Consider the following 27,116-nt stretch of genomic DNA (forward strand, 5'->3'; position numbering starts at 1 on the left):
CCACTCAGTGACGGGAGACCTGGGATATGGTCCCTGCTCATGAGAGCGGCTGCATCTCCAGGTGCTAACAGGGAACTACCACCCCCTCCCACCTCTGGGGAGGGCTGGGCTGGCCTTGGTCTGAAAGAGACCTGTAAACCCTCTCACCTCCCTGGGCCCTCCTCCCTCAGGCCTCCTCCTCACACAGGCCCTTCTCCCCAGGACCACTGGAACCCCTCTGAAGGCAGCCAATGAGATGAGGCTATAATTTAAAAATACATTTATTTAGTGTTTCCATTTGTTTCTGTTCTGTTACACAAGGCCATTAAATAAATACATTCTCCAAGTCACTCGAGTACACACCTACTCGCTATACAGATGAGGTAGAGAAATCAACAGGCTCACACAAGACTTCTCTCGTGTGTGAATGCCCCTCTCCTCCCGCCCGCCTGGACCTGGCCTAACCAAGCTCGGAGTCACGTCTGTGCACGCTGAGCAGAGAGCAGGTGGCCGGGACCCGCCTGGCCCTCAGCATGGCTCTGCCCCTGCGGCCCTGGGGGGGGTCGGGGGATCTGGACCCCGCCACAGAACGTGTTTTCTTTTAGAGATCCTCTGCTGCACAGAGAGAAGCATGTTAATGAGAGGCTCCGTCAGTGGGAGTTGTTTCTTTGCTTAGCAAGACATTCTGATATATATTTATGTATAAACAAACCAGCCAGCAGACGTTTTCAATCTGCCTTGTTTAAAAAAATACTTTTCTTAATATTTATGACATAGAGCTAAATGTGGTATTTGATTAAAAAAAATCCTTCCTCTGACTTGCCACCTTTCCAGACCCAGTAGTGACCGAGCTACAGTCTTGTCATAGAAGCATGGCCAGCTCTGCCTGCTCCAGGCCCCAGCAGGTGGGAATGCTTGGGGACAACTGGGATGCACCCCAGCCTATCCTCACCCTCTCCAGCCAGGCGTGAAGGAGACCGAGGGGCAGACCCACATCATCCACTGTCCCCTCCCAGGGGACATGCCTTGGCTGCACCACTCTGTCAGCATGCAGTTATTCACGGGGATGTTCTCTGAACCACAGGAGAATAAACTTTACTATTTACACTATAAAACAGGGACAAAGAGACCCACATCCACATAAATAGGTTTTCTTTAAAAAACACAGTCCCCAGGGTTCCTGAAGCCCCACCCTGGACTCCGAGGAATCCCTTCACTCAGTAGTTCCCGTGTCCATGCTGCCACCCAGCTCTGTGCTTGCCCAAACCCCCGCGCACACCCTCGGAGCACAGTGATAGAGCTGGGCACGATGGGCCCAGGGCTGGAGGACCCACCAACATGGGAAGTAGAGCTCCACACCTAGGAAGGGCACAGGGCAGAGGCCACACCCCAGCCAACCACTGACCACAACCCAACACAGTGTGCATGAGCACACACACCACACACACGCACAGACACGCTTACGCAATGCATGCACGCACACACGTATGCTCACACACGCACACACGAGCACAGAGACCACACATGCACAAACGTGCACATGGTCACACACATACATGCATCCATGTACGTACATGCACACCCACGCACAGATGTGCTCACATTCTCATGCATGGACACACACCACATGCAGATACATACACGTGCTCACACACAAGCACGCACGTGCACTTATGCATACACACATCACATACACACATGTACACTCATGCATGCACACAATCAACATGCTCATGCACACACACCACACACTCGTGCATGCATACACACATGCACACATGTGTGCACACACCCTCAAACCAAATCAGGTCAGTGCTGGCCATCCTTTTCCCTTCCCTGCAAAATCAACAGCATGGCCAAGGAGAACAGCCTTCCATTTGCCATATCCTAACCTAGACTCTCTCCACCCATGTCTGTCCCAACCCTGCCTCCCCCACAGTGACAGAGAGCAAGCTGTGCCTTCCTCATGAAATGAACCTCCAAGGGGCTGGCCCTGCCCCTCTGCCCATGCCCACCTCTGGGGGAGAACAGGCCACCTTCTGCCACCCCCAGCCCCAGAATCTGCATTGAGGAGGCTAGAGTGTGGAGCCATGTGCCCACAGGGTGCAGAGCAGGGCCCGTCCACTTCCCAGGTCAGCCTTGCTACGGGTAGCCAACCTGGACCATGGGACCAGGCTTCCAGAAACCCTGAGGGTGGTAGCCAGACACAGCCTGCTTTACTTCTTCAAAAACAACGACAGCATGTCTCTCTGGATTTAGTGGTTTCAAACGACAAAGCAGATCAGGCGAACAGTTTAGGAGGGGGCGTGGAGGGGAGGGAGAAAGGGGCCCCTCCAGGCCAGGCTCTGCTGAGAGGGGGAGGAGCCACAGCCTGGGAGACTGCAGGGATGGAGAAAATAATAATTATATATTAGTTAAATAAAAATAACTTAAAAGTCACTGATATCACTCCAAAGAGAAGTACTCGATGTCAGAGGGGCCCAGCAGTATACCCCCTGCACCTGGGCAGCCAGGCATCTGCTCTCTCTCCTAGTGGTTTGACTCTAAGCCAGTGCTGGTGCAGGACAGGCCACAGGCAGCTCACACAGAGGCCGTGTGGTCAAGAAGGTGTGCCCACTGCTCCTCAGAGGGCACCCAGCGCAGGAGGGGCACCTGGTGACTTAGGGGGACACAGCTTGGAAAGCATCTGTGCAAAGCTCTCAGGTCATGGGGAAGGACAAACAGAGGGGATGCAGAGGTCAGACTGGGCCTTTGAGATGGGGAGACAAAAGGGCGGAGATGGTCAACCCAGCCAACCCCCTGGCCTCTGCCCCTGCCTTGTAACCAAGTATACTGGGGGCGCCCAGGTCAAGGACTCAGCCCCTGCAGGTCTGGACCCCTCACATGGCACACACCACCTGTACGCCTGCAACAGCCTGGCCAGGCCCAGGGGCTCAGCCCCTGCAGGTGTACACCCCTCACATTGCACACACTGCCTGCACCCCTGCAGCAGCCTGGCCAGGCACAGGGGCTCAGCCCTTGCAGGTGTAGACCTCCTCGCGCTGGGTGCACTGCCTGCACTCCACATAGCAGCACCAGCGCACCTGGCACTGGCAAGGCCGGGTCACCACCCGACTCTGTGTGTTGTGACCACGCCCGCAGCAGATGCTCTCGCAGTTCTTCTCACGGTGGCACCTGCGGCCGGCAGTGCCTGGGGAGAAGCGGCCGGCCAGGCAGAAGCTGGGTGAGTCATCCAGGTGCACTAGCTCCGGTGTGCGGGGCAGTGGGTCGCCACCACCCGTCCCTGTGGCCCGGCCCCGCGGTGGTGAGATGGCGCCGGCCTCGCCGGTGGCCTCATTGGTGGTGCTGCCCACCTTGAGCGCTGTCTCGTACTTGTGCTTCAGGCGCTTGCCCACCTCATGGAAAGGCGCCAGCTGCCGCCAGCACGTCCGCACGGTGCATGAGCCTGATACGCCGTGGCACTTGCATGTGGTCTCCACCCCGGCCTTGATCACCTGGGAGGGAGGCGGGCATGAGGGCCACTCTGAGCAGACTGGAGACCAGTCCCCAAGGACAACCCTCAGAGGGGCTGGAACTGTCATTCACCCCAGGGCCAGACCTCATGGCCCCCCAGACCCAGGCCCAGGCAAAGGGGGTCACCACTGCTCATCACCCAGGCTCCCTGGCACCCACACATGTCCCTCCCTCTCCAAGCCATGGACCACCCAGGACAGAAACCCCATAGCCAGCACCACACCTTCAGAGTGACCACCGCAGCACCCTGAACCCACCTCCTACACCATCATGGCCCTCCCTTCCCATCCCTGCATCCCAGGCTGCCCTCTGCAAGGCAGGGCACACCTCCCCACTAGCCCTCCTGTCAGCACCCCCCAGGACCACACAGTCTGTCCTCAGCAGTCTGCTCCTTGAAAAAGTAAGGACAAGCAAGTTAGCTTGCCTAGTGGACAGAACTGGCCACTAGAGTCTACGTTTGAGCTGACCATGCCCCTGCCTGAGCCTAGGGATCAGATGCTACTGCATGTGCAGGCACCATCCCCCACCCTGCTAAGAGCAACTTGGAAAGTGGGAGAAAGCCTCCAGAGAGGTCCAGATGGGAGGGGGCTGCACCCACCCCACACATGCAGGCAGGAGCAGGCATGGCCCAGCACCAACACTCCGCCTGGGATCTGGGAAGGTGCCTAAGACCCAGGTTGGTCCCTTCCCCTCCCAGGACTTGGGTCTAACCTGCAAAGCCGTGGAGTCAGCCCAGCTGTCCCACGGGGCCTCCTGCCTGACTTTCTACACTGGGGTCCCTAGAGGGACATGGGGAAGAAGAACGGCAGGGGAAGGGGAGGTCCCTCTCCCAGTGGGCCCCAAGCCAGGCCTGAGCTCCCACACTGCCCCCAGGGAGAGTCGGCTCAAGGGGGATTAAGAAACATAGCTGCCCTCCAGCCAGGCAACAGAAGAGTCACATTTAATGATACTTTGCTGAGAAACCCGGACAAATTTAATTAAAACGAGGCTTACCCAGGACCAGTGGAGCTAATGGAGCACTTTCATATTCTGACTTTTCATTAATAGCTTACAAAAGGGCGAGTGCAGAGGAAAAGAAAGGGCCTCCCACGGGGGATTTAATCAGCCTGCACCCCTCCCCAGAGGGTGGAAGGAGAGGCAGAGCTCCTGTGGAAAAGGGGGAAATTGATTCTTTAATAAGCCCACACCTCAGAACTCTGGCTTCTCAATAAAGAGAGGCTCAGAGTGAGGCTGGCATTAATTACCTCACGGCCACCTCCAGCCCCCAGGCTGGGGCTCCATATCCCAAGCGCTGCCCAGCAAGCACGCAGATCCCCCTCCCAGCCCCTGACTATCCCACAGCTCAGGCTGAGCCTTGGGAGGCGTCTGATTGTCCAGGTTGTGCAGGGACTAAGAGGGTGGGGTGTTCTGTCCACAGTGAAGGTGGCGGGACCTGATGCCTCCTCCAGTGGCGTGGAGCCAAGGGACTGGCAGGTGGGTAGAGAGTGGCTGTGGAGCCAGGTCCCCCCAGGTCCAGCCATGCCTGCAGCCAGCAGCTCCCAGAAGGGCCCAGCAAGAGAGGTGAAATAGTCCTTTTCACCTTGAGTCTTTTGTTTCAAGTTTCCTTGGAACAGTCCTAGCCACAGACAGGGCCCTTGAGGTAGCAGCAGCCTCCCCAGCTTGAGCCAGCCACACCCCCAGCTTTTCCCCGGGACCCCTGGACCATACACTTACCCGTCTGCTGTCCACCTAGGTCCCTGGTGAGAGGACCACCCACCCCTCAGCCCTGGCAGGTAGGGACCAGTCCATTGTCCTCCTGGTTAGATGGTGCCCAGCAGGGAGACCCTCCCTGTGGCCTTGACGAGCCAGGACCCACCTGCCTGCTCCCCAGCCAGCAGAAAGTAGGCCTTCTGGTTCCACCCAACCATGGGAGACCATGGGGCACCCCTCCATGGAGCTCCCCACCATGACAACTAGTATCCCTGCCCATCCGGTAAGTAATGAGCCTTATAAGCAGAAGGACTGGAGGCCCTGGCTGTCACCAGCGGCTGGAACAGAGCCCCAGAGGCAGCTGACTTCACCTCCTCCCAGCCCTCTCCCTGACCAATGCCCCTCTCTCAGCCCCTGCACCCCAGCCCTTAAATACATATGCACCCTGCCCACCCCTCTGCACTTTCCCGCCCTGCTCCCCAACTCACGCCACCTGCAACCCCACACCCACCCCATGCCCTGCCCTGTGCCCTGTGCGCCCCCCACCCTGCACCATTTCCCACTCCGCACCCCACCCCGCTTGCCTTCACACCCACGAGGTTGTTGTGGAAATCCACACGGGCTCGCAGATCCTTGCTAGACCGCCGACCCAGGAACTCCTTGACGAACTTGCTGCTGTACTTGAGATTGTCCCCGCAGCCACCCCACTGCCAGGCCTCTCGGTTCTCCAAGTCAGGGGCCTCATCACAAGTGCAGCGCTCCATGCGGCCTGCACTGCACGCCTTGGCCAGTGCATGCGTCAGGCCAGCAGAGGAGATGGCGTAAAGGAAGGCTGTCTCCTTGAAGCCTGGGGTGGTGGGGGCAGGGGCAGGTCAGCAGGCCACAGCGGCCCCCGTCTCACTCGGGTGCAGCCAAATCATGGCATCCCCAGGCACACATTCCATATAGAGCAGGGTCTGCGGGAAGGATCCTTCCTGGTGTGTTCCACGCAGGGAGGGGCATACCCGCCTGCGCTGCCATGTGCACCTGGGGACAGGAGGTGCTCCCTCGTGCCCCAGACATAGGACTGGTCAGGAGCAGGAGAGAACCCAGAGTGTACTGGGCCACAGGTGTGCCCAGCAATCACAGACCCTATCCATCTGGGTCTCCAACCTACTAGACTGGCCAGGGCCCTCTGTGAGCCTTGCCATGCCCTGGGCCTCAGGTCCCTAGTTTTTTGTTTTGTTTTGTTTTTTTAACATCTTTATTGGAGAATAATTGCTTTACAATGGTGTGTTAGTTTCTGCTTTATATCAAAGTGAATCAGTTATACATATACATATGTTCCCATATCTCTTCCCTCTTGCGTCTCCCTCCCTCCCATCCTCCCTATCCCACCCCTCTAGGTGGTCACAAAGCACCGAGCTGATCTCCCTGTGCTATGCGGCTGCTTCCCACTAGCTATCGGTTTTACATTTGGTAGCGTATATATGTACATGCCACTCTCTCACTTCGACCCAGCTTACCCTTCCCCCATGTCCCCTAATTTTTAAAACAAGGCTGTTGAGAGACTCAGATGAGAGTCCCCCTCGGCACCCTCATGCAGAAGGAGACACAAGAGAGGAGGCTCCGTGCTCAGGACTGGGGCACCAGCTGGACCCCTGCTCCTGTGCCCAGGCACTGGGCCTCAGCCACTGCCATGTGGCAAGAGCCATCAGAGCTGCCTCAGGCCCTGTCACAGCTGCCCACATGCGCCTTGTGCCACCAGCAACTGTTCCGTGCAGGTGTGAGAAGGGACCGGGCATCGGGGAGAGGGCAGGAGGAAGGGGAAGGGGGGAGCAGGGGGGTCAGATCCCACCCACCGCCCAGTCACCTGGAACTCAGCTGAGGTGATGCACTAGGGGCGCACACCAGGGCTAGGAGGTCCTGCCTCCCTGCTCCGGCCCGGTGTCCCAGCACACTCACCTCGCTTGAGCAGGCTGGCCCGGTAGCGACCCTCCAAGGTACAGTTCCAGCGCTCAAACCGGAACTGGTACTGGCACTCGAGAGCACTCATGCTGACCGCTTCCACCAGCGTCTCAGCCACACCGGGGTCCCGGCGGCACATGCGCCGCTGCTTGCGCTCCAGCTTCAGCCGGTCGCAGGCCTTGTAGTGTGCCTGGGCAGCTGCTTCCGGTTCCAGGGTCAGCGGGAGGATGGTCAGGGGCTCACTGCCCGTCAGCCTGGGCACAGAGAGGCCAGAGTGAGCCCTGCCCCAGAGGCAGAAGGTGGGCGCTGGGCGAGGGCTGCAGATGCTGGGGGAGCAGAAGAACCCGCTCGGCCGGAAAGCATGGTGGCAACTGGACAGGAGCCCCAGTGGGCCCACCTGGGGGGCAGGAGGGGCAGCAGGCCCAGGGACAGGTACAGAAAGGCCACAGACAACCTGGCAGGGGAGGGGTGGTGAGAAGGCCGTGGGACCCTTGCCCACCAGGCATCCTCTCCACACCCGCTTGCCCCCATATCCACTCACGCCCTGCCCTGCCCACTGCTTGTGGACCCCTGCCTGGCCCCCTGCATGCCCTGGGTTCTCACACTGGCTGCCCAGTGAGCATACCTCAGGTACCCACATGGATGCTGACCCCTCTCCAACAAGTCTCTTCAGGGAGTCACACCCCAGCTGACACCAGCCTCACTGCCCAGGTCTGATGACAGCGGAAGGAACACACAGCCAGAAACTCATACACACACACCTGGGAAGACTGCCCAGCCCAGGGTATTGGCCAAGGGCAGACAACCAAGCAGGGAGCGGGCACAGTTGCCTCAGGCCACATGAGAAGTACATCTACGGTACCCTCCCCGACCCACTCCCATGTCTGCTTACCCAGCTTGCTCTAGGACCCCCACCCACTGCCATCCCCAGCTAGGGGTGCCCCCCACAGCCCTGTGGTCCCTTGAGGATGGCCCTGGCTCCCTCCCTGTCCTCCTGCAGCCTGTGCAGATGGCCCCCATGGTTCCAGTGGGGTCTCCTGGAATATGTGCACCAGAAGGGGCCTCCCAGCCCAGGACCCAGGTGCCACCCAGGAAGTGGGCTCCTGGTTCTTGTGCAACTCCACCCCTTCTCTTGGCTGAGCCAAGGCCCTGGCCTGGGTCCGTCTTCCTCTGTTTGGCCTGCCTGCCCTAACTCCTTACCACCTGCTCCATCCAGGGACTGACTGGCTCTGGCCTTCTGCCTGCTCTGTGCTCAGAACCATGGGCCTCAGTGTCCCCAGACAGACAACTGCACATCTGGGCTCCAGGAACGTCCAAGCCCAGCCCCACCCAGACCTTCAGCCCTCGGGAGGGAGAGGTGCCCACCTGGACGTGAATGGGGCTCAGAGCCCACCACTAGAGCATCTTTAGAAACAAGCCCCAGCCCCCACCTCTCACCTCAGCCAACCCCAGGAACCAGGGGTATCAGGAGTCCACAGATACTGGAGCCCCACACCGTGCCCCATCCCATTTCTTGCTGTCCTTCCAAAGCCCCCTCAGAGGTACGGTGGCCACTGGGCTGTCAGGAGAGCTGCAGCTATCTGCAGGGGAAGGGATGTGGGCAGGGCCTTCTAGAACCCCACCCTCTAACAGACTCCAGCAGTAATGCTGCAGGTTGAGGCTCCCCTGGGGACAACCTGGGGTACCACATTTTGTAGCTGCATGCACACACACCCCAGCACGCCCTGCCCTGCCTAGTGGAGAGGGGAGTCGCTGCATCCACCCTGGCAAGGGTGGGGCCCGTGCAAAGCAGAACCAGCCTTACCCTGAGGCCTCTGGACCCCGGTCCCTGAAGAAGTTGCCCCTGTCTCACCCTCGCTGATCAGCTCCCTGAGAACAGCAAAGCAGGGTGCTGAGGCTCGAGAACCAGGCTGACAGGAGGCCCAGGCAGCATTGGGCAAGGAGGCCACCAGAACACCAGAGCAGACTGGTCAGGCCTAGGGGTGCAGAGCAGAAAGGACCACTACCCCCCACCTCTGCACACTTAGGTGCAGCATGAGTGAGGCCATGGTGGGCACCCTGAGAAGACCCACCCCAGGCCTTGGCCCTGCTCTCCACAGTGCTCAGAGCTAGTGTACCAGTGAGCTGTGGGAAAGCAGAGGTGGCAACTGCTCCCAACCCTGAGACCAAGGGTGGGGGTGAGCAGAGCCCACAGAGGCATCCCTGCCAGCTCATGTCTATGCGGACGTTGCTGAAGGACCCGTGCCCCTCTCCGTAAGCAACACTCTGAATCAGGAGGCCCCTGGGTGTGCAGTGGGAGGCCAGCATGGGTGCTGGCTAGAGGAGAAGCTCCAAAGGTCCCTGAGACACGGACAGATCCTTTGTGGGCCACTGAGCAGTGGGGATGCAGAGGCAGTAAGACCTTCGGGGAGAAGACACATGAGCTTGGAGCTGGGACGATGCACTGGAGGGGTAGCAGCACATGCCAGCCCCAGTTACCTGCACCCCTTATCTAGCGTTAGGACTTCATGTCTAAGGACATGGGGATGTGGCAGAGGCTGACGTCAGGGGGCAGTTTTGTGGACTTCCAGGCCCCTGCCTGAGGACAGCTGCTGCACTGGGGCAGGGAGCAGGCAGGGGCCCGAGGACCCTGGGCTGGAGGCCGGAACAGCCATACTCCTCACACAAAGACAGCTCACACAGTGGAGACTTGTCCCCAGACAGGAATGTCAACAGCTGTGCCCAGAACTGCGTGCCACATGGCTAAAGCACTGTAGCCTCCAACCAGCACATCCCCCAGGCAGGATTCAGATTAACCAAGCTCCCACCGCTGCCAAAACATTCCGGCATCCAAGAAGACCCCTACTGTAAGGCCATCGACCTTACAGGGGGGGACCCTGTAAGGGTCCCATCGACCCCTACTGGGGGGACCTGGGGCCGGGCTGGAAAGGGACGAGGAGAGGGAGACAAATGGCAGGTGATGCTGCCTTCCAGTCTTCCAGGAGGCATTGGGGGTGCCTGTGTCCAAATTCTGCACATGGGCACTGAGGACAGGGCCCCCCACCCGGTGCCAGCCTGTGTCCACACTGCACATGAGGAGCTAACTCAGGTGTCCCCCACACCCAGGGCCGGCCTACATAGCTATAGGTAGTTTCACTCCCACCTGGCCTCAGCATGTCCACCAGGGTATCAGAGGCAGCTCCATAAACACAGCCACAGGCAAGCTGACACTTTCCTGAGGCCAGGTGGGGTCTACATCTGTTCTGGGTAGAAGGATGTGGAGGAAGGGTTAGCTCAAGTCCAGGAATGGCCATCTGAAAACTGTGTGGCCACATGGCTGAGGCCTGAGGCCCAAGGGCCAGGCCTTTCCCCTGAGCCATCACCCAGCTCCCATGGTAGGCATGAGGCTGAAACCCAAGGGGGCAGCACTGCTCTACCCCCGGCGTCCCTCATCCCAAGGTAGCACGTCCCCACATCTCTTTTATGGGGGCTCAGCTGCCCCCTGCCCAGGCCCCCTTAACAGTCAGTGTGGACTCAGTGCAGCCAGCCTGTGAGCTTATGGCCTGGAGTGCAGCGACAGAGGACAAACCCTCACACAGGTGCCGGGGTGAGACAATGCATGGGGTACAGGGAAGAGGGTGGCCGTCAGGTGGGTCCAGGCTCAGTGGAGAAGGTCCCAGGGACAAGAGGCAGAAACGACAACACAAAGAGGAACCCACAGAAGTGCTGGAAGAAAGATGAGAGGTTCATAAAACATTCTTAGAATCAGGAAGGCTTTTGTCAGAGTGACTCAGAATCCAAAATGCCTTGAAAATTTAATAAATTAGACTACCTAAATGTACAAGAATCTCTGCACAGCAAAAAGTAGCATAGAATCCAAAGACCAACAGACAAAGATCAGAGAAAATGCTGCAATTCAGATCCCAGGCCAAGGACCAAGTTTCTTTGCTTGTGTGTGGGCATGTGCATGTGGGCACATGCGCATGTGTTGCATGTACATACGTGGACACAGGTGTATCTTCTCCTCTAGATCAATAACAAAGGAATCAACTGTTAATTGGATACAGGATATGAACATACAGTTCAAGGGAAGGGAATATAGCTGGCTGTTAAAAACTTATTTGGGGCTTCCCTGGTGGCGCAGTGGTTGCGCGTCCGCCTGCCGATGCAGGGGAACCGGGTTCGCGCCCCGGTATGGGAGGATCCCACATGCCGCGGAGCGGCTGGGCCCGTGAGCCATGGCCGCTGAGCCTGCGCGTCCGGAGCCTGTGCTCCGCAACGGGAGAGGCCACAACAGAGGAAGGCCCGCATACCACAAAAAACAAACAAACAAACAAAAAAACCAAACAAACAAAAAAAAACTTATTTGCATTTCACTCAAAAAATGCAAAATAAAACTATATTGATAGGTTATTTTTGATTCATCAGAGGAGTACAAATCAATGTCTGATAGGATTATTGTCAAGGACACAGGGAAGGAGGTGTTCCTCCTTGGCTGGAATTCTGGACTGACATATCTATAAAAATTCACCCACCAATTCTCTTTCTAGAAATACAGACTACAGATATGTTATCTTAAAACATGTAAGCAAAAAAAAAAATTTGATGTCAGCAAGAAAAAACGTACAAGCGTATGTCACTCACATGTTACCCAATGCAATGCTGTCATGCAAAAACACTGGAATCACTGTTTGGTATTCAAAAAGACTGGAGACTGGGGCTTCCCTGGTGGCGCAGTGGTTGAGAGTCTGCCTGCCGATGCAGGGGACACGGGTTCATGCCCCAGTCTGGGAAGATCCCACATGCTGCAGAGCGGCTGGGCCGGTGAGCCATGGCCGCTGGGCCTGCACATCCGGAGCCTGTGCTCCGCAACGGGAGAGGCCACAACAGTGAGAGGCCCGCGTACCGCAAAAAAAAAAAAGACTGGAGATTGGCTGAATAAATGGGATCCATCCACTCCAGTATTCAGCAGGCCTCAGAAAAGCCGCAGCCCACCTGCTGTGTACACTCAGTGCAAGGCACAGGCCTACCTCTGCAGAGTACCTGCGTGCACACCTCTGGGTGCACAGGGCAACCCAGGATAAAGGCGGCCTGGGGCAGAGGAAACACTTTCTTCTCCCTTATGGCGTGTGAGCCACCCACATGTTGTCCCATGCACATGTGGCCCATTCAAAATGACAAAGTTCAACATACAGTCAGTGGCATGGAGAAACCCCTCACAGGCTCTCAGCCCTGTGTGCCAGCCTGGAGCAATGAGCCTCTGCCCACACAGCCTATCTCCAGGGGCTGCGCCTTCCAGCTCAGAAAGCGCCCAGGCCACCTGGCACGGCACAGACCCTCCAACCGCCCAGCTGCCCACACCAGTGCACCTGCCACTGTGCTCAGCACAGCTGCCCCTCCCTCTCTGTGGGCATCTGGTCTGAGATAGGCGGGTCGATGGGCACACAAGCCTGCCCAGGAAGCCCATGGAGGACTTGAGTCCAGGTTGGCTGCCCTTGCTCCACCTGGCTGTCCTCTCCCAGTGCTGGACCCATTTCCTGGGAAGAAACGAGATCTAAATGTTGGTCTGGCACTTTACAACACTCAGGTATCTTCAAAAGATATAATACACACATGGAAGTGAGCAGCAAAACTGGGAAGCACAGCTCTCACCCAGCTCAAGAAACAGCCTTGTGCCCAGGCACTCTCAACTCCCACCACGAATGTCATAAACAATCTCAACATCCTCCAAAAGCTTCACCGTCTTGCTGGGCACATCCAGCTCTCCATCCAGCTGACACCAACATCTGCCCATGAAGTTTGGTGGGGCCAGCATCCCTCCCTCAGGATCCCAAAGGTTCCTTCTCCTTGCTGCTCTGTGATGTCACAGCAGCCTCACATGTGGCTCATTTCCAGGCTCTACCCTGGGCTAGTGTCACAAGCTCCTGACATTTTACTGGGATTCCGTCAGGAGCTCCTTCCAACAGATTCCAAGGGCACATGTTTGCTCTGCGTTTGCACACACGTGACAGGGTTTGCTGGGGTGGTCATGACTGCTCTGTGCAATTTTTTAAAATAAATTTATTTATATATTTTTGGCTGCGTTGGGTCTTCTTTGCAGTGTGTGGGCTTTCTCTAGTTGTGGCGAGTGGGCCTACTCTTTGTTGCAGTGCATGGGCTTCTCATTGTGATGGCTTCTCTTGTTGCAGAGCACGGGCTCTAAGTGCGTGGGCTCAGTAGTTGTGGTGCACAGGCTTAGTTGCTCTGCAGCATGTGGGATCTTCCCCGACCAGGGATCGAACCCGTCCCTGCACTGGCAGGCAGATGCTTAACTACTGCGCCACCAGGGAAGTGCCCTGTGTGTGCAATTTTGAATCTCTCCATTGGTGAGAACAACATCTCTCTCCATTTACTCAGAATTCCTTCCTGCCTCTCTCTGAAGTCTTACACGTTCCCCCACTGAAGTCTGAAGTCTTACAGCCTCCCACAGGGCTGCCCTGTATTAGAGTCAGTCTGTGTTCCAGAGTGATAGTGTATAAAAATAAAATAACTTTATAAAGTCAATCTTCCCTCTGTTGCTGACCTACAAAAGTCCAACTGACCCTATGCTGATTTAGTATTTGGTGACCTTGCTATGTGTTGTAATTCATCTCTGATGATTTTCAGATGCTCTGTGTACAATCATGTAGTCTGCAGAGACACCAGTCTATTTTCTTACTATGCGGTTCTTCCTGCCTTCCTACACTGGCTAGGGCCATCAGCATAATCGTGAAGAATCTGTCAGCTACCCTCTGGGACCCAGCCTCCTGACCCCCAGCTCCACAGCCACCAGCCAGCACAGAGCTGTCCAGTGCCCTTGCCAGCATATGTGGCCATGCAGTGAAGGAGAGAACTGTGGGCACCACCACCAGAAAGTGGGGACCCTCATCCTTGCTCATCTCTGCTACCCAGACCCACCCCTCCAGACGCAAGCGCGTCCTAAAAACTGGCACGACAAGGCCGGAGACCAGGAGTCAATGCACTCACAGAGCCAGAACGTGATTGTTACATGAGAGAAATGACTCCCATCATGCTTGAGGGTCTGTTAAGACAATTGGCATCACCCAGATTTAGACAACAGTGACGACAGGCATCCCTGTCTGACTCTTGGTCTTAAAAGGGAAGCTTTTGCCATTTCACCGTTAAGCATGAGCTTTGCTGTGTGTTTTTCTGGACACCCTGTATCAAGTCAAAGAAGTTCCCTTCTGCTTTTAGTTTGCTATGAATGTTTTTAAAATCACAAATGGATGTTGAACTTTATCAAATGTCATCCCTGAATTTTTTTTTTTTTTTTTCCGGTACGTGGGCCTCTCACCGTTGTGGCCTCTCCCGTTGCAGAGCACAGGCTCCGGACACCCAGGCTCAGCGGTCATGGCTCACGGGCCCAGCCGATCCGCAGCATGTGGGATCCTCCCGGCCCGGGGCACGAACCCGTGTCCCCTGTATCGGCAGGCAGACTCTCAACCACTGTGCCACCAGGGAAGCCCAACCCTGCATCTTTTGATGTGTGATTTTTCTCCTTTAATCTGCTAAATTGAGGAATTTCACTAATTGATTTTTCTAATGTTAGACATTAAGCATTCCTGGAATAAACCCAGTTGGCCATGATGGGTTTTATCCTTTCTCTGTATTGCTGATGTAACTTGATGATGTTTTGTCTAGGACGTTTGCATCCGTGCTTGTAATTTTCTTCTCCCATGCTCTTCCTGCTGAGTTTCAGTGCCTTAGCAAGAGGTTTTTTTTTTTTTAATTTCCTAGAAGAGTTGAGTCAGATTAGAATCATGTCTTCTTGACTGTTTGGTGGAACTTGCCATGAAGCCATGCAGGCTGACCTTTTCTTGGTGGAAACATTTCCTTTCTGATCCAATTTCTTTTTCTTTATTTTTAGAACACCTTTACATATTAAGATATAATTCACTTACCATAAAATTTGCCCATTTAAAGCATATAATTCAGCGTTTTGTAGTATATTTGCAGATATGTGCAAACAACACCACAGTCAATTTTAGGATATTTTCATCACTTCGAAAAGAAACTACATAGTGTACTCTTTAGCTATTACCTCCCTATTCCCCTCCCCCAACTCCTGGCAACCACTAATCTACCTCCTGCCTCTGTGGATCTGCCTGATCTGGACATTTCCTATAAAAGGAATCAAACAACGTGTGGCCTTTTCTGACTGGCTTCTTTCACTTAGCACAATGTTTTCAAGGTCCCTCCATGTGGTAGCATGTAATAATATCCCATTGTATGGATATACCACATTCTATTTTTCTACTCCTCAGGTGATGGGCGTTTGAGCTGTTCACTCTTTTTATTTATTTTATTTAGTTAATTTATTTTTTGGCCGCGTCCTGCGGCATGAGGGATCTTAGTTCTCTGACCAGGGATGGAACCCGTACCCTTGGCATTGGGAGCACAGAGTCTTAACCACTGGACTGCCAAGGAAGTCCCTGAGTTATTCACTCTTCAGCTATTGTTCATAATGCCACTATGACCACTCATGTACGCATTTTTTTGTGAACATATGTTTTCATTTCTCATGGGTATATACCCAGGAGTGGAACTGCTAGGTCATAGAGGAATTCCATATTTAATTGTTTGAGGAACTGTCAGATTGTTTGCCACAGTGGCTACACCACTTTACATTCCCAATGACCCAATTTCTTTGCTTACTATAGTATTAGTCAATATTTCTATATCTTGAATCTGTTTCTGTTACTTTTTTGGTTTTCTCCATTTCCTCTGAATTTGCAGATTTATCAGCATGGAACTGTTCATTACATTCCCTTGTTTTTGTTTGCAGAATCTGTGACGATGTTCCCCGTAGCTGGACACTAGCACTCTGAGCCTCCTCTTCACTGGGTTAGTCTCTTCAGATGTTTCTAAGACCTTCCCAGAGAGGGATCTGTTCATCTCTAATGCACATTTTTTTTTTGTTGATTTCTGCACTACTTCTACTTTCTTTAGGTTTACCTTACTTCTCTTCCTCACTTTTGTGATGGACACTTGCTGAGTGCTTTCAAGTGTCTCTCCACTTCTGAAATATGCATTTAAGCTACCACTGTGGCTGCTTCAGTCTCTCCGAAACTGCAGCCTCAGGGCACCAGACTGAGCCTGAACACAGCCCCAGGTCACTGACTAAAACAGTCACAGCTCAGATCACTGTGCTGAGTCTGAGTCTCTCTCTACTCTCATTTCCCTCTTTACCTTATGGTCCATTGAGCTGGTGTGTTCTCTCTCCATCCTCTTATGTTCTCTATCCTTACATCGTGTGTCTCTCACCCAGAGTCTATAATTAGACTCAGGACCTGACCACAACCCCAATCACCTCAGCCTTATGCCTGGAACATTTCATCCACTGGGGTCCTGGGGTCTCAGTTTATCCTTTCTGCTGGCCATGCCTCTTCTTTTTCTTTTCTCCTCTCCTGCCTTCTTTTGGGTTATTTTCATTATTCTGCTTTTCCTTTTGTTAATTTGAAGTCATATATTTCATTATTTTCATGGTTACCCCCAAAATTACAACATGAGTCTATAAGTTACCCATGTTCAATGTTGGTCAATACCACCCCCTCCTCGGTAATATGAGGCCTGAGAACACAACCTTGCTGACTCCCTGGAATTACATGCTGTTGTGTATTTTAGTTCTACATTTAGGACCCAACAGGAAGTTGTTCAATGCTCCCTTATCCCCTCCTTCCCTGTGACCTTCTCTTTGCTGTTCACTCCTTTTTGTGTCTGGAACACAGCAGGGCCATTTCCCATGCCTAAGCTGCGGCGTCAACATTTCCTTCAGAGCAACTCTCAATTTGTCTGAAAATGTCTTTATTTCACCCTCATTTTACAGTAATCTTCACCGAGCGTAGAGTTCTTGGCTGGCAGTTATTTTCTTTTCATGCACCAAGTGGATGGTCCCACCACCTCCTGGCTTTGCTCTCAGTTCTGAACTTAGCTGTCAGCCTGACAATCCTTGGAAGGTAATCTGTATTTTGTTTTTTGGGATTGCTTTGGTGTTTTGCAGTTGCAATCTGTCATGTTCTGGCATGAACATTTTTTTTTTTTCTGCTTAGAAAGACACTGGGCCTCTTGAATCTTCTTGATTGTTCTGATCAGTTTCAGAAAATTCTCAGCCATTCTCTCCATATATCACCCCATCAGTTCCTCTTCTCTTCTACCTCTGGGCCTCTGGTGGAGCATGTGGGACCTCCTCACTGTGTCACCAGGTTTCTCACCCTCTCTGCTTTCCGTGTATCTGCCTTCCCATGCCACACTCTGTGTAATTTCTCTTGACCCATCTTACAGTTTGCTAATTCTCTTCAACTGTTTATAATCTGCTTTCAAATCAGTCTACTACTTAAAATTTTTCCCAGTTCTATTTGGTTTTTCCAAACTTGCTGGGTCAGTTTTTGTGGCTTCTCATTCCTTACAGATATCCCAAGCTTATCTTGCTCCTGAAAGCACAGTGAGAGTTGTTTTATTCAGTGTGGGATGCTCTGTTTACTGGTCTGCTGCCATCATTTCTGCAAGTCCTTGGCTGCATTTCCTTGCACACCAAGTTATCTCTGACCATATGCTGGTTGCTGTATTTGAGAAACTGTTTGCAGGAATAATCTGAAGCACAGGATAAAGGTCCCCAAAATTCACAGCCACCTGGAACCTCAGAATGTGCCTTCTTTGGAATAAGGGTCTTTGCAGAAGTAATCAAGGTAAGGATCTGGAGACCAGATCATCCTGGATTAGGTCCCACATTGCTGAGGGCTCACCCCCCTGACGAGCTCTGCAGAGAACACACTCCAGCCCTGGGGCAGCAGGAAAGAACCTAGGACAGACAGAGCCAAGGCTGGGGATGCCCAACCCCCTCTGTGGACCAGGCCTGAGGCTGTCATGCCTGACTGCTTGGGGACTACTAGTGCAGCCCCTCTGAGCACCCAGCCAGTCACACATCCTCACATCTGCCCCAAGGACAGCCAGGTAGCAGGACGGGCATTGTTGGAAGAGGGTGGGTGCAGGTTTGGCCCACACTGGTACTGGAGCCATCCTTGTCCCACATCACTCAGCCCCTAGAACACCTCACCCCTTCCCACTCACAGTTGGGGTAGGGGAACAGATTTCGATTGCCCTTCCTCCTGTCTACAGGCCCAGCCACCACAAGGGCCACCCTGCCCGCAAACCCAGCTCCCCGGGCAGGGGGAGCTGAGACCCTGGGCTGGGCGGAAGGAGAAGAGGCCGGAGTTCCAGAAGCCACAGCGCCCTGCCAAGGAAACCTCAGCCCCACCAGACGGCATTTAATTTCTGTGTGAATCAAATTCAAAACAAATTCCAGTGCTGAGAACTGGTTCTGAGATTAACCCTCCGTCCTCCCGTGGCCTGCAGCCTCCCACCCAAGCAGGCGGGCGTGGGGTGGGCACAGACGCCACCAGAGCCTGGGGCTCCCCGAGAGCTCCACCATCACTTGGTGCCCTTCCATACCAAGGAGGAGGTGAGGGCCAAGGGATGGGGATGAGCGGGGCAGGAGGGCAGCTCCCTGTGTACAGGTCACACTGTGGCAGAGACCTTGTGTCTTTGACAGCTGTCACCTCCATCAGCTGTGAGAACTGCCAGGCCCCAACTTCCCCACCTCATGGGGCCCGAAGATTCCAGGGCACGAAGAGCTCTTGGTCAGTCCGCAGATCCATCACTGTCCAGGGGATTGCCTAGCTAAGGCCTGGCCACCCTGGGGGGTCAGCTGGCAGACACAGGACTCAGCAAACTCCACTACAGTGGGACCCACAGCACTGCCCACCAGGCCTGGCACCCCCAAGCCTAACAGAAAGGTCCTCGCCCACACTTGGCCCCTGAAGCGAGCAGGACTTGTGGGACCCCCAGACTCTGAGGGGCCACCAGCCAACTGCCCCCTTTCCAGAGCAGGACGATGGAGCCCACATTGGACAGTGGCATGCCGAAAGCCCCCAGGAAGGTGGCTGAGGCTGCATGGGACCCCCAGATTCACTGACTGCCGCAAGGAGAAGACGGGCTGCAGTGGCTTCATGGAGGAACCAGAGTGACCAGGCCACCTCTGTGCCCTGGTCACCACACTCCCAGGCCTCAGAGATGGCTGTGGACCCACGACGGGGCTGCCACAAAGGACAGGCAAGATGCAGGGCAGGTGCTCGGAGAGCCACCGGACCCCACCACCACCGCCGCCACTACCAGCATCACCTTGACACCTGGTTTCCTTCCTGGAGCTGGCCTCACAGGGGCCTAGCACCATGCCAGACACAGACGGGGGACACGGACAGCCTCAATCAACACCCCACCTTGGGGTGGCCTGAGGCAGGCCCTGCTGCTCCCTCTGTCCAGGAGGGAGCCAGGTCTGGTGTGCTCTGGTCTGGGAGCCCCTGGCAGCCTCTACTCTCGGGCCAGACCACTTCCCTGGCCACGTCTACCTCAGGTATCGCTAAGAAAAACAAACGCAGCTTGAGGCTTGCCTTTTTCCATTCCCTCGTCCGGCTGCCGGTCTCGAGGTGCAGGGCCTGCCAGCTGGGCGGCCGGGTTTCCTCCTGTGGCTAGGGGCATCAGGCCAGCCAGGAACCTCACTGGGAGGAGCAGGGGAGCATGGCGGGCTGTGCCCGCAGGTCACAGAGCCAGATGGCCAGCACACCACCCAGGTTGACACTGTCCAGAGTGGGGCTGCCCTCCTCTGGAGACCCTGGCCCAGCCCACAGATGTCCGTTAATGATTAGCCCCTGCAGGAAACAGGCTGGTCATCATCCAGCCCATGCTACCAAGCCCCACTCCAGAGGCCTGCTCAGACCTGCTATGCACCATGGGCAGCCACCTGCTCCCACCTCCCCGACCCTCGCTCAGTGGGGTCCTCAGCCCCCGCCTCCCACCTGCCCCCTGGGAGCTCCAGCAGAGCCCTCTGCCCTCAGCACGGCACCCACAGCAAAAATGCCCGCAAAGCCTCTGTCCAACATCCGGGCCCCATTGTCTTGTGTCTGCTGCACCTGGCCCACCATCCGTGCACTGGAAGGTGTAATGGCCCAGCCAGCAAGTGTGGGTGCAGTGTGGTGGACGTCAGGGCCAGGGGTGAGCACGGGGCTGGGCCACCTGGTGAACGAGCACCTCAGACCCCACACCAGGCTCCTAGGTGCAGAACCAGGAAGCAGAGGGGAGACAGGGCCCCTCACAGGCCTCGGAAGAGCCAGCCCAGCGCAGTTGGAGGAGACACCACAAGGGAACCTCCTGGCTTCCCCAGAGGTGAGCTACAGGTAGGAGCGATACTTCTGGGCTATGCTCTGGCTCCCTGGAAGAGGCAACAGCTGAGGGAGACCCAGGAGGATGGGCAGGCCCACGAGGACAGTGGCCCTGCTCCCCACCCACCAGAGGCTGACCTTCAAGCAGGGACCTGGCCTCACCCACTTCCCAGAAAACTGCGCCTCCTCTGAAACCTCCTGCAGTCTGCTAAGCCAGGGTGGGCACTGCAGGGGCAACCCCACCTCTGGGACAATACACAAAGGGAGCCGGGTGCCCCCCAGGCTGGGATTAAGGGGGCTGAGTGCCGGCCCTGCTGACAGGTGTCATTTTTCTACAGCCAGGAAAGCCAAGCCAGGCCCCTTATCAGCTCATCGCTCCTCCCCGAATTCAGGGCCCACAGCCCCCCGGGAGGAATCGTGTGTGTGCATTCTTTTCCAGGAGAAAAAATACCCACACACTTCTATTGTCCTCTATATCACAAGGCCCCTGGGGTGGGTGGTGGGCGCCACCCTCAGTCTGGGGCCACCCTGGGAGCCTGGGCAGGATCATGCTAGTGCCAATGGCTCTGGAGTCAGGTCCTGGACCACAGTGGCAAGGGCGGGGGTGAGATTAGGCCAGCTGTCCTCCCGTCCAGACGGCCGCCGGCTGTGGCAGAACATCTGCTCACACAGCTGAGGGGAGCCAGATGGCGGCGGCTTCCTCCTCACCTCAGACCCCACCAAGAGGCCGCCGGACTCCACAGCCTGTGTGCACGAGATTCCCAGCCCAGAGGCCCAATCCGGGCCTGATGCTCCCACCTGCCTCTATCTGGTCTCTGTATTAGGGGGGCAGGGCAGGGTCCCCCCAGGAGCCTATGGAAGGGGACAATGGGCCAGGCAGGGGCCAACGGTTTGGGAGTCCACAGCCCCCCAGAGAAGACTGGCCAGGAGAAGGGGGGAGGCAGGAGGGACTCTGGAGACAAGAGATGCAAGGGGCAGTGAGCTCCCCAAGGGATCCCCTCTGCCTCCCCCGCCTGCTCTTTCCAACTGCCTCCCCATGTCTGCCCTGGACCCATAGGCTGGGAACCTGGAACACCTAGGTCCCTCTGCTGGCTACAGAGGTCCTGGGCCATGAGTCCAGGAAGAATCCCCCCTCCTTGGCAGGCAGGAAGCCCAGGCCCCTCCACACACTACCCCTCTATCCTCTCCTGTCCCTGGAGCTCCCTTCCCTGACCTGAAGCCCTCCCCGCATCCCCAGGCACCTTCCCTCAGCCTGCTGGCCCTGCCCTGCATCCCTCGTCACCTGCTGTTCTGAGGTCTCACCCATAGGGGTTCCAAGGGGCCTCAGCAATCTCCCTGCCAGCCCCTCAGCTGCCCTGGACACTGTGGATAGGGCCCTATTGCCTGGGCCCTCCCCCACCTCAGCTGCCAGTGCAGGCCTACCCTCTCCTGACCTTCTGAAGCACACTGCTCTCCATGGCCTCTCCCTCAAACACCAGATCTGAGGCCTTGCAGGACTGTTTCAGGCATGGCTGTCTGGAGGTGGGTCTCCATGGGTAGCACCTGCCCTGTTGCCCAAACCCACGTGACTCCCCAAGCTCCTGCCTGCTTAGCTCACAGCACCACCACCCCTGGCTGGAGAATCCCCTGGGACACCTCCCACTCTGTCAGCCCCTCCCTAGCCCCAGTGGACTCTGGGTCTCCCCAGCCTCTCTGTGAAAGGCTGGCCTCCCCTACAGATGAGCCCCAGCCCTCAGCCCTATACACACGCCCCCCAAGCCCTTGTCAGAGCTGTCTCATTCTCTTAGCAGGGCTCCATCTTATCCCTTGCCCACTCACAGGCTCACCATACAGCCTTGTCATTCTACCATTAGGCTCGCTCCTGCTGCCCAGGAAACCTTCCCTCCTTCTTTCTACTCTAGGGACCAGCTGGGAGCCCCTCCTCCACGCAGCCAGCAGGCACGTGGCCACACAGGACCGCCAGCTGAGCCCCAGGCTCAGTATTCAGAGAAGCAGAGGAGATGCCCTCACCTCCTGGCGCTGGGCAGTCGACCCTCCCTGACCCGCACTCAGAGCCCACCCTCACCCCAATGACAGCAGCCCCTCTGGGGCAGACCTCGAGCACAGTGCCAGGGCCCCCAGCTAGCCCCAACCCCAGACCAGGCTCCAGAAAATGCACAGCCACCTGCACCCTGGCCTCCCACATAGTCCACTGGGGGCCAAGCAGGGGGAAGATATGTTGTGAAGACCCATGGGTGCAGCCCCTGTATGAAGGGGTGAGAGCATGCCAGCTCACAGGTCAAGAAAACAGGTTCTCCTCAGTCCAAGAATAGATCTAGAACATTTAAAGAGCTCTTACAACTCAACAGAAAGACAAACAACTGAGCCAAAAAGTAGGTAAAGAAACTGAATAGACATTTCCCCAAAATAAGACATTATAAATAGCCACTGTGCACATGAAAAGATGCTCAACATCACTAGTCATCAGGGAAATGCAAATCAAAACTACAATGAGATACCACCTCAAATCTACCAGGGTGGCCAGAATTTAAAAACAAACAAAAAATATGTTTTCTTTAAAATCAGAGAATTAACAAGCATTGGCGAGGAGTGGAGAAATTGGAACCCTTGTGCATTACTGATGGGAATGTAAAATGATGCTGTGGAAAACAGTTTGGTGGCTTCTCAAAAGGTTAAACGTAGCATTACTATATGATCCAACAATTCTACTTCTAGGTATGTACTGAGAAAAACTGAAAACATACAGCCAAAAAAAAACTTGTAAAAAAAAAAAAACCAGTTTTCACAGGAGCATTATCTACAATAGCCAAAAGGTTGAAACTACCCAAGTGTCTATCAACAGATGAATAGGTGGAAAAAAAATGCCATGTGTCCAGCTAGTCAAATATTATTTAGTCACAAAAAGAAATGATGTACTGATTCTTGCTACAAAGGTGAATAAATCGTGAAAACAGTATGCTCGGTGAAAAGAGCCAGACGCGAAAGGCCACATATGGTATGATTCCATTTATATGAAATGTCCAGAATAGGCAAATCCACAGAAACAGAAAGTGGATTAGTGGTTGCCAGGGGCTGGGGGAGGGGGGGACGGGATATGAGGTTTCTGGGGTGATGAAAATGTTCTGGAATTAGATAGCGGTGCTGGCTGCACAGCCTTGTGGATGTATTAAAAACCACTGAACTGTATACTTCAACTAAGTAAATTTACAGGATGTGAGTTACGTTTCAATAACAAAAAGACCTTTGGCCCTAAGGCCAACTGCCCCCCCCCCACTTGCAATGGTTCAGAGCACCTCAGCTGCCTTTCAAACTGGCTCCCAGCACCCCTCATGGGCTAGGGAAGCCCTTAGTGTCACGCCTGGTGCTGCCTCTTCCATGCAGGCCTCCAGGCTACTTGGACCAGAGAGTTGGGACAAGCCCAGACCTCACAGCAGTGCCCCACTCCCCCACATCACCCTGCAAATGTTTCCTGTATAATGTGGAGTGCTGAAGCCAACACCATGAAAGAGCCTCAGGGCTCACCGTGCCCCTTCTTACTTCTCTAGAAGATTAATCACGTTAGAAGCCTCAGGCCTCTGCTGGCCTGTGCAGCCCCTGGATGCCTGTCTAGCAGTTTCCCCAGGGGCCTCTGCTGGGGGCTGGCTCAGCACACACACGGGACCTCTAAGAAAAAGGCAGCAAGGTGCTGGGGAGCCCAGACCCTGCTCTGGCAAGCACAGATCCCCAGAATCCCCAGATCCAGCCCCTGTCTCCAGGATCAGAGGAGCACAAGGGTGGCTTGCCCCAGGCCTGGGGCATACCTTCCTGAGCAGGTTTCAGCACACAAGGCCCACCCTTTAACTCTATATTCTCACCTGAGGATAATGCCAAGAGAGGAGCAAAGTATGGAAGAGCCCACCCAGATCTATGGGGTGGGGCAGCGGGCTGGTTGTTGGCAGCAGGGAGGGGTGTCCAAGTTTGTATCTCAAACTTGCCACAAGACCTTGGGACAGCCTCTTCCTGCTTAGAGCCAGGCTCCACTCCCTTCCAAGAGAGCATCAGGCCAGCTGTCTAGGCCCCCAGAGCACAGACATCTCTGTAGCCCCAGGAGAACCAGATGGAAACACCACCTGCTAATCACACCAAAAAGAACAGTCAGGCCAGGGAGGAAGAGAGGAGAGGCCCTCTCCCATGGCAGGCAGGTGACCTGGAGGGCCCTGCCTGGTGGCCAGAGGCTGAACAGGACAGCAGGAGCAGGGCGGGTTGGGTTGCAGCCTGGGGGGGTGGGGAGGGCGGGGCAGGGAGGGCTCCCACCACCCACGTGATCCTCCCCCAGGCCAGCCTCTCTGGGTTTCTGGGCTGTAACTGGAGCTGCCCTGCCTGTGAGCCTCTGTGCCAGGCAGAGCTTTCAGAGTGGGGGAAGGGAGAGGAGGGCTGGATCCCAGCTCCTTCCCCCTGTTCCCTCTGTACTTGGGGTGGGGAGGGAAGCCCCAGCACAAGGCACAGAGAGGCCCCCTGGCTCTGGCCCAGCCTTGCCTGGCCCTGCCTGCCTTGGGCCATCTCCTCCTCCCCCTCCCCTCTGGCTCCTGCCCCTTTACTAAGCCAGGAGAAAGGGCCCCAGACCCAGGCTCAGCCAGTCACTGCTAGCCAGAGGCTGGGCCTCCATGCCTGGTGCTATCCTGAGTGGACTCCAGCACCAGGTCCCTTACCTTCTCTGCCTGTGGGGCTGGCACAGAGCCTGCCATCCTCCAGGACCTCCGTCCACCAAGCTGAGTCTTGTCTCTCTTGTCTGGTGGCAGGGGGAGGGGGGAAGTGGGGTGTACCCCCAGCAGAGGCAGCAGAACTGCTTTCTATGCTACCCACGGGGCAGGACTTGGGAAGCCTCACTTGAGGGGGCCTTTGGGATTAAAGAGCAGGGCCAGAAGGGCTAGCTGGAGAAGCCACAGGGGCTCCAAGCCCTCCTGACTTGCCACACAGCCACTGGCCACACTTCCCTGAAGGTACAAAGTGCAGAGAAAACACGGATTAAAAGAGGGATGCTACAGGGGTTGGGATGGAGGGCGGGAGCCAAGACCCTGAACGCCACCCTGTGGATCTGATCTTCCCAGAGAGAAAAGGCCAGCAGCAGGGAGACTCCAAGCAGAGCACAGCGTGGCGCAGACAAGCCTAGGGTGTGTCTGAAGCCTGGTGAGCAGACCCATGGCTGAGCCCGGACAGCGAGAAGGCACAGCTGGCTGACAGGCCATCGTGACTCACCGTGGACCTGCAGCCAGACAGCCAGCCTCTGACCCTCCCTCTGCCCGAGAGGGTGAGGCAAAGGCTGCACAGATGGCATGCAGGGGCGTGCCAGCCTCTGCACAGCCTGGGCCCCAGGCGGGCCAAACCCACAGCCACAGCTCTGGCTGCGGGGTGGGGTCTCCAGGGTAAGGAGACAGGGAGCTGACCCTGGAAGACAACCCAGGAAAAAAGAACAGGAGAAGGGGGAGGGGGAGAAAAACACAAAGGGAAAGTTTCCCATGAAAATATTTTATTTTCTTTGAGAACAGGATACACCTGCAAGGCTTCTCGCCCAGTCGGCCTCTCCCCGCCCTGGCAGTGCCACATTTCTGGACCAACGGGGCCCTCTGCCGGCCAGGACGCTGCGCGCCGGCGCCTGGTCCAGGGGAGAGGGAACAGGTGACGACGGGTGGAGGGCTGCAGCCCGGGAACGGCCGCAGGGCACGCAGGACAGGGACTGGGCAGGGCGCGAGGGTGGCCTCGGCTCCAGGAGTGGCACGGGGTAAGGAGGCGGGGAGACTGGGGAGATCCGGAGGGCTGCCCACACGATGCCACCCAGACCCCGGTGTGCCCATCTGCAGAGTACAGCGAGGGTCCCCAAAGCTCGCCCGGCTGGATATCCCAGATCTGGGAGCGAGGAACGAGGAAGGGCAGGAAGGAACGTCGAAGAGACGAGCCCAAACCACACTAACTGCTGCTGCGGAGAAGCGCGCAGGGCAGCGACCCTGGAGGCGGCGGGAGGCAGCATTCACGGCTGGGCTGGGCCCTGCGCACCGGAGAGGTCCCACAGACGCGCGCCCGCGGGCCGGGGCCCGAGCGAACGTCAGAAGCAAAGCGCAAGAAAAATAAAATTCCTCCAGTCTGGAGTTTTTTTTTTCCCTTTGGGGCTCAGAGCAACGAACATCTGGATTTTGTACGTATTTTTTTGTTGTTGTTAAATTAACTTCTCGAGGAGAGAAAGGAGGGGGAAACTGCAAGGGGGGGTGGGTGTGCAGGGGCCAGGGAGGCTCCAGACGTTTGGCAAGAAATCCTGGCCTAAGGGAGCCGATAACCAGAGCTTGGTCCCGGAGCTCCAGGGAGCCTCACGCACGGCAGCGGGCGCGGCCGCAGCGACTACGGCTCCGGGGTCACGGAGGACCGGGGCCTCACGCCAGCCCGTCGGGTACGCCGGCCCCTCTCCGAGCTCCGCGCCACGGGGACACCGACTCGCGGACCCAGCGACGCGGGCTCCGCAAACAAACAGCTCCAGGCAACCCGGGGGCCCTCGCTAGCCCGGGCACCGCGCCCCGCGCACCTGGGTCGCCCCCGCCCTCACGCCCGCGCCGGCCTCGGGCCCGGCCCGCCCGCCCCGCCCGCCGGGCTGCCGAGGCACCTACCCGAAGTAGGCGGCCGAGGGGCGCAGCGCGGCGAGCAGCAGCGTCAGCGCGAAGGCCGCGGCCAGCCAGCGCGCCAGCAGGGGCCCATCCAGCATCTTGCCGCGCCGCGGCGGCTGACCATCGC

General features: G+C 56.3%; 1 protein-coding gene across 1 annotated transcript; it reads right to left on the reverse strand.

Moving 5' to 3' along the window:
- Positions 1-300: 300 nt before the first annotated feature.
- On the reverse strand, positions 301-27,116 carry WNT9A (Wnt family member 9A). Its single transcript, XM_024116341.3, has 4 exons — positions 26,993-27,116; positions 7,126-7,382; positions 5,766-6,028; positions 301-3,473 (listed from the first exon to the last, which is right to left on the reverse strand). The coding sequence occupies exons 1-4, from the start codon at positions 27,085-27,087 to the stop codon at positions 2,991-2,993; spliced, it is 1,098 nt and encodes a 365-aa protein (XP_023972109.1). The 5' UTR covers positions 27,088-27,116; the 3' UTR covers positions 301-2,990.

Source organism: Physeter macrocephalus, chromosome 2 (assembly GCF_002837175.3).
Source record: "Physeter macrocephalus isolate SW-GA chromosome 2, ASM283717v5, whole genome shotgun sequence".
Taxonomy (NCBI): domain Eukaryota; kingdom Metazoa; phylum Chordata; class Mammalia; order Artiodactyla; family Physeteridae; genus Physeter; species Physeter macrocephalus.

What these genes read in the sequence shown, in the direction of transcription:
- WNT9A (XM_024116341.3), bottom strand. Translation starts at nt 27,087, where the DNA reads ATGCTGGATGGGCCCCTGCTGGCGCGCTGGCTGGCCGCGGCCTTCGCG. An exon ending in CCCTCGGCCGCCTACTTCGG is followed by an intron (nt 7,383 to 26,992) that starts GTAGGTGCCTCG and finishes CTCTGTGCCCAG; the next exon opens with GCTGACGGGCAGTGAGCCCC. An exon ending in ACAACCTCGTGGGTGTGAAG is followed by an intron (nt 3,474 to 5,765) that starts GCAAGCGGGGTG and finishes CCTCCCTCCCAG; the next exon opens with GTGATCAAGGCCGGGGTGGA.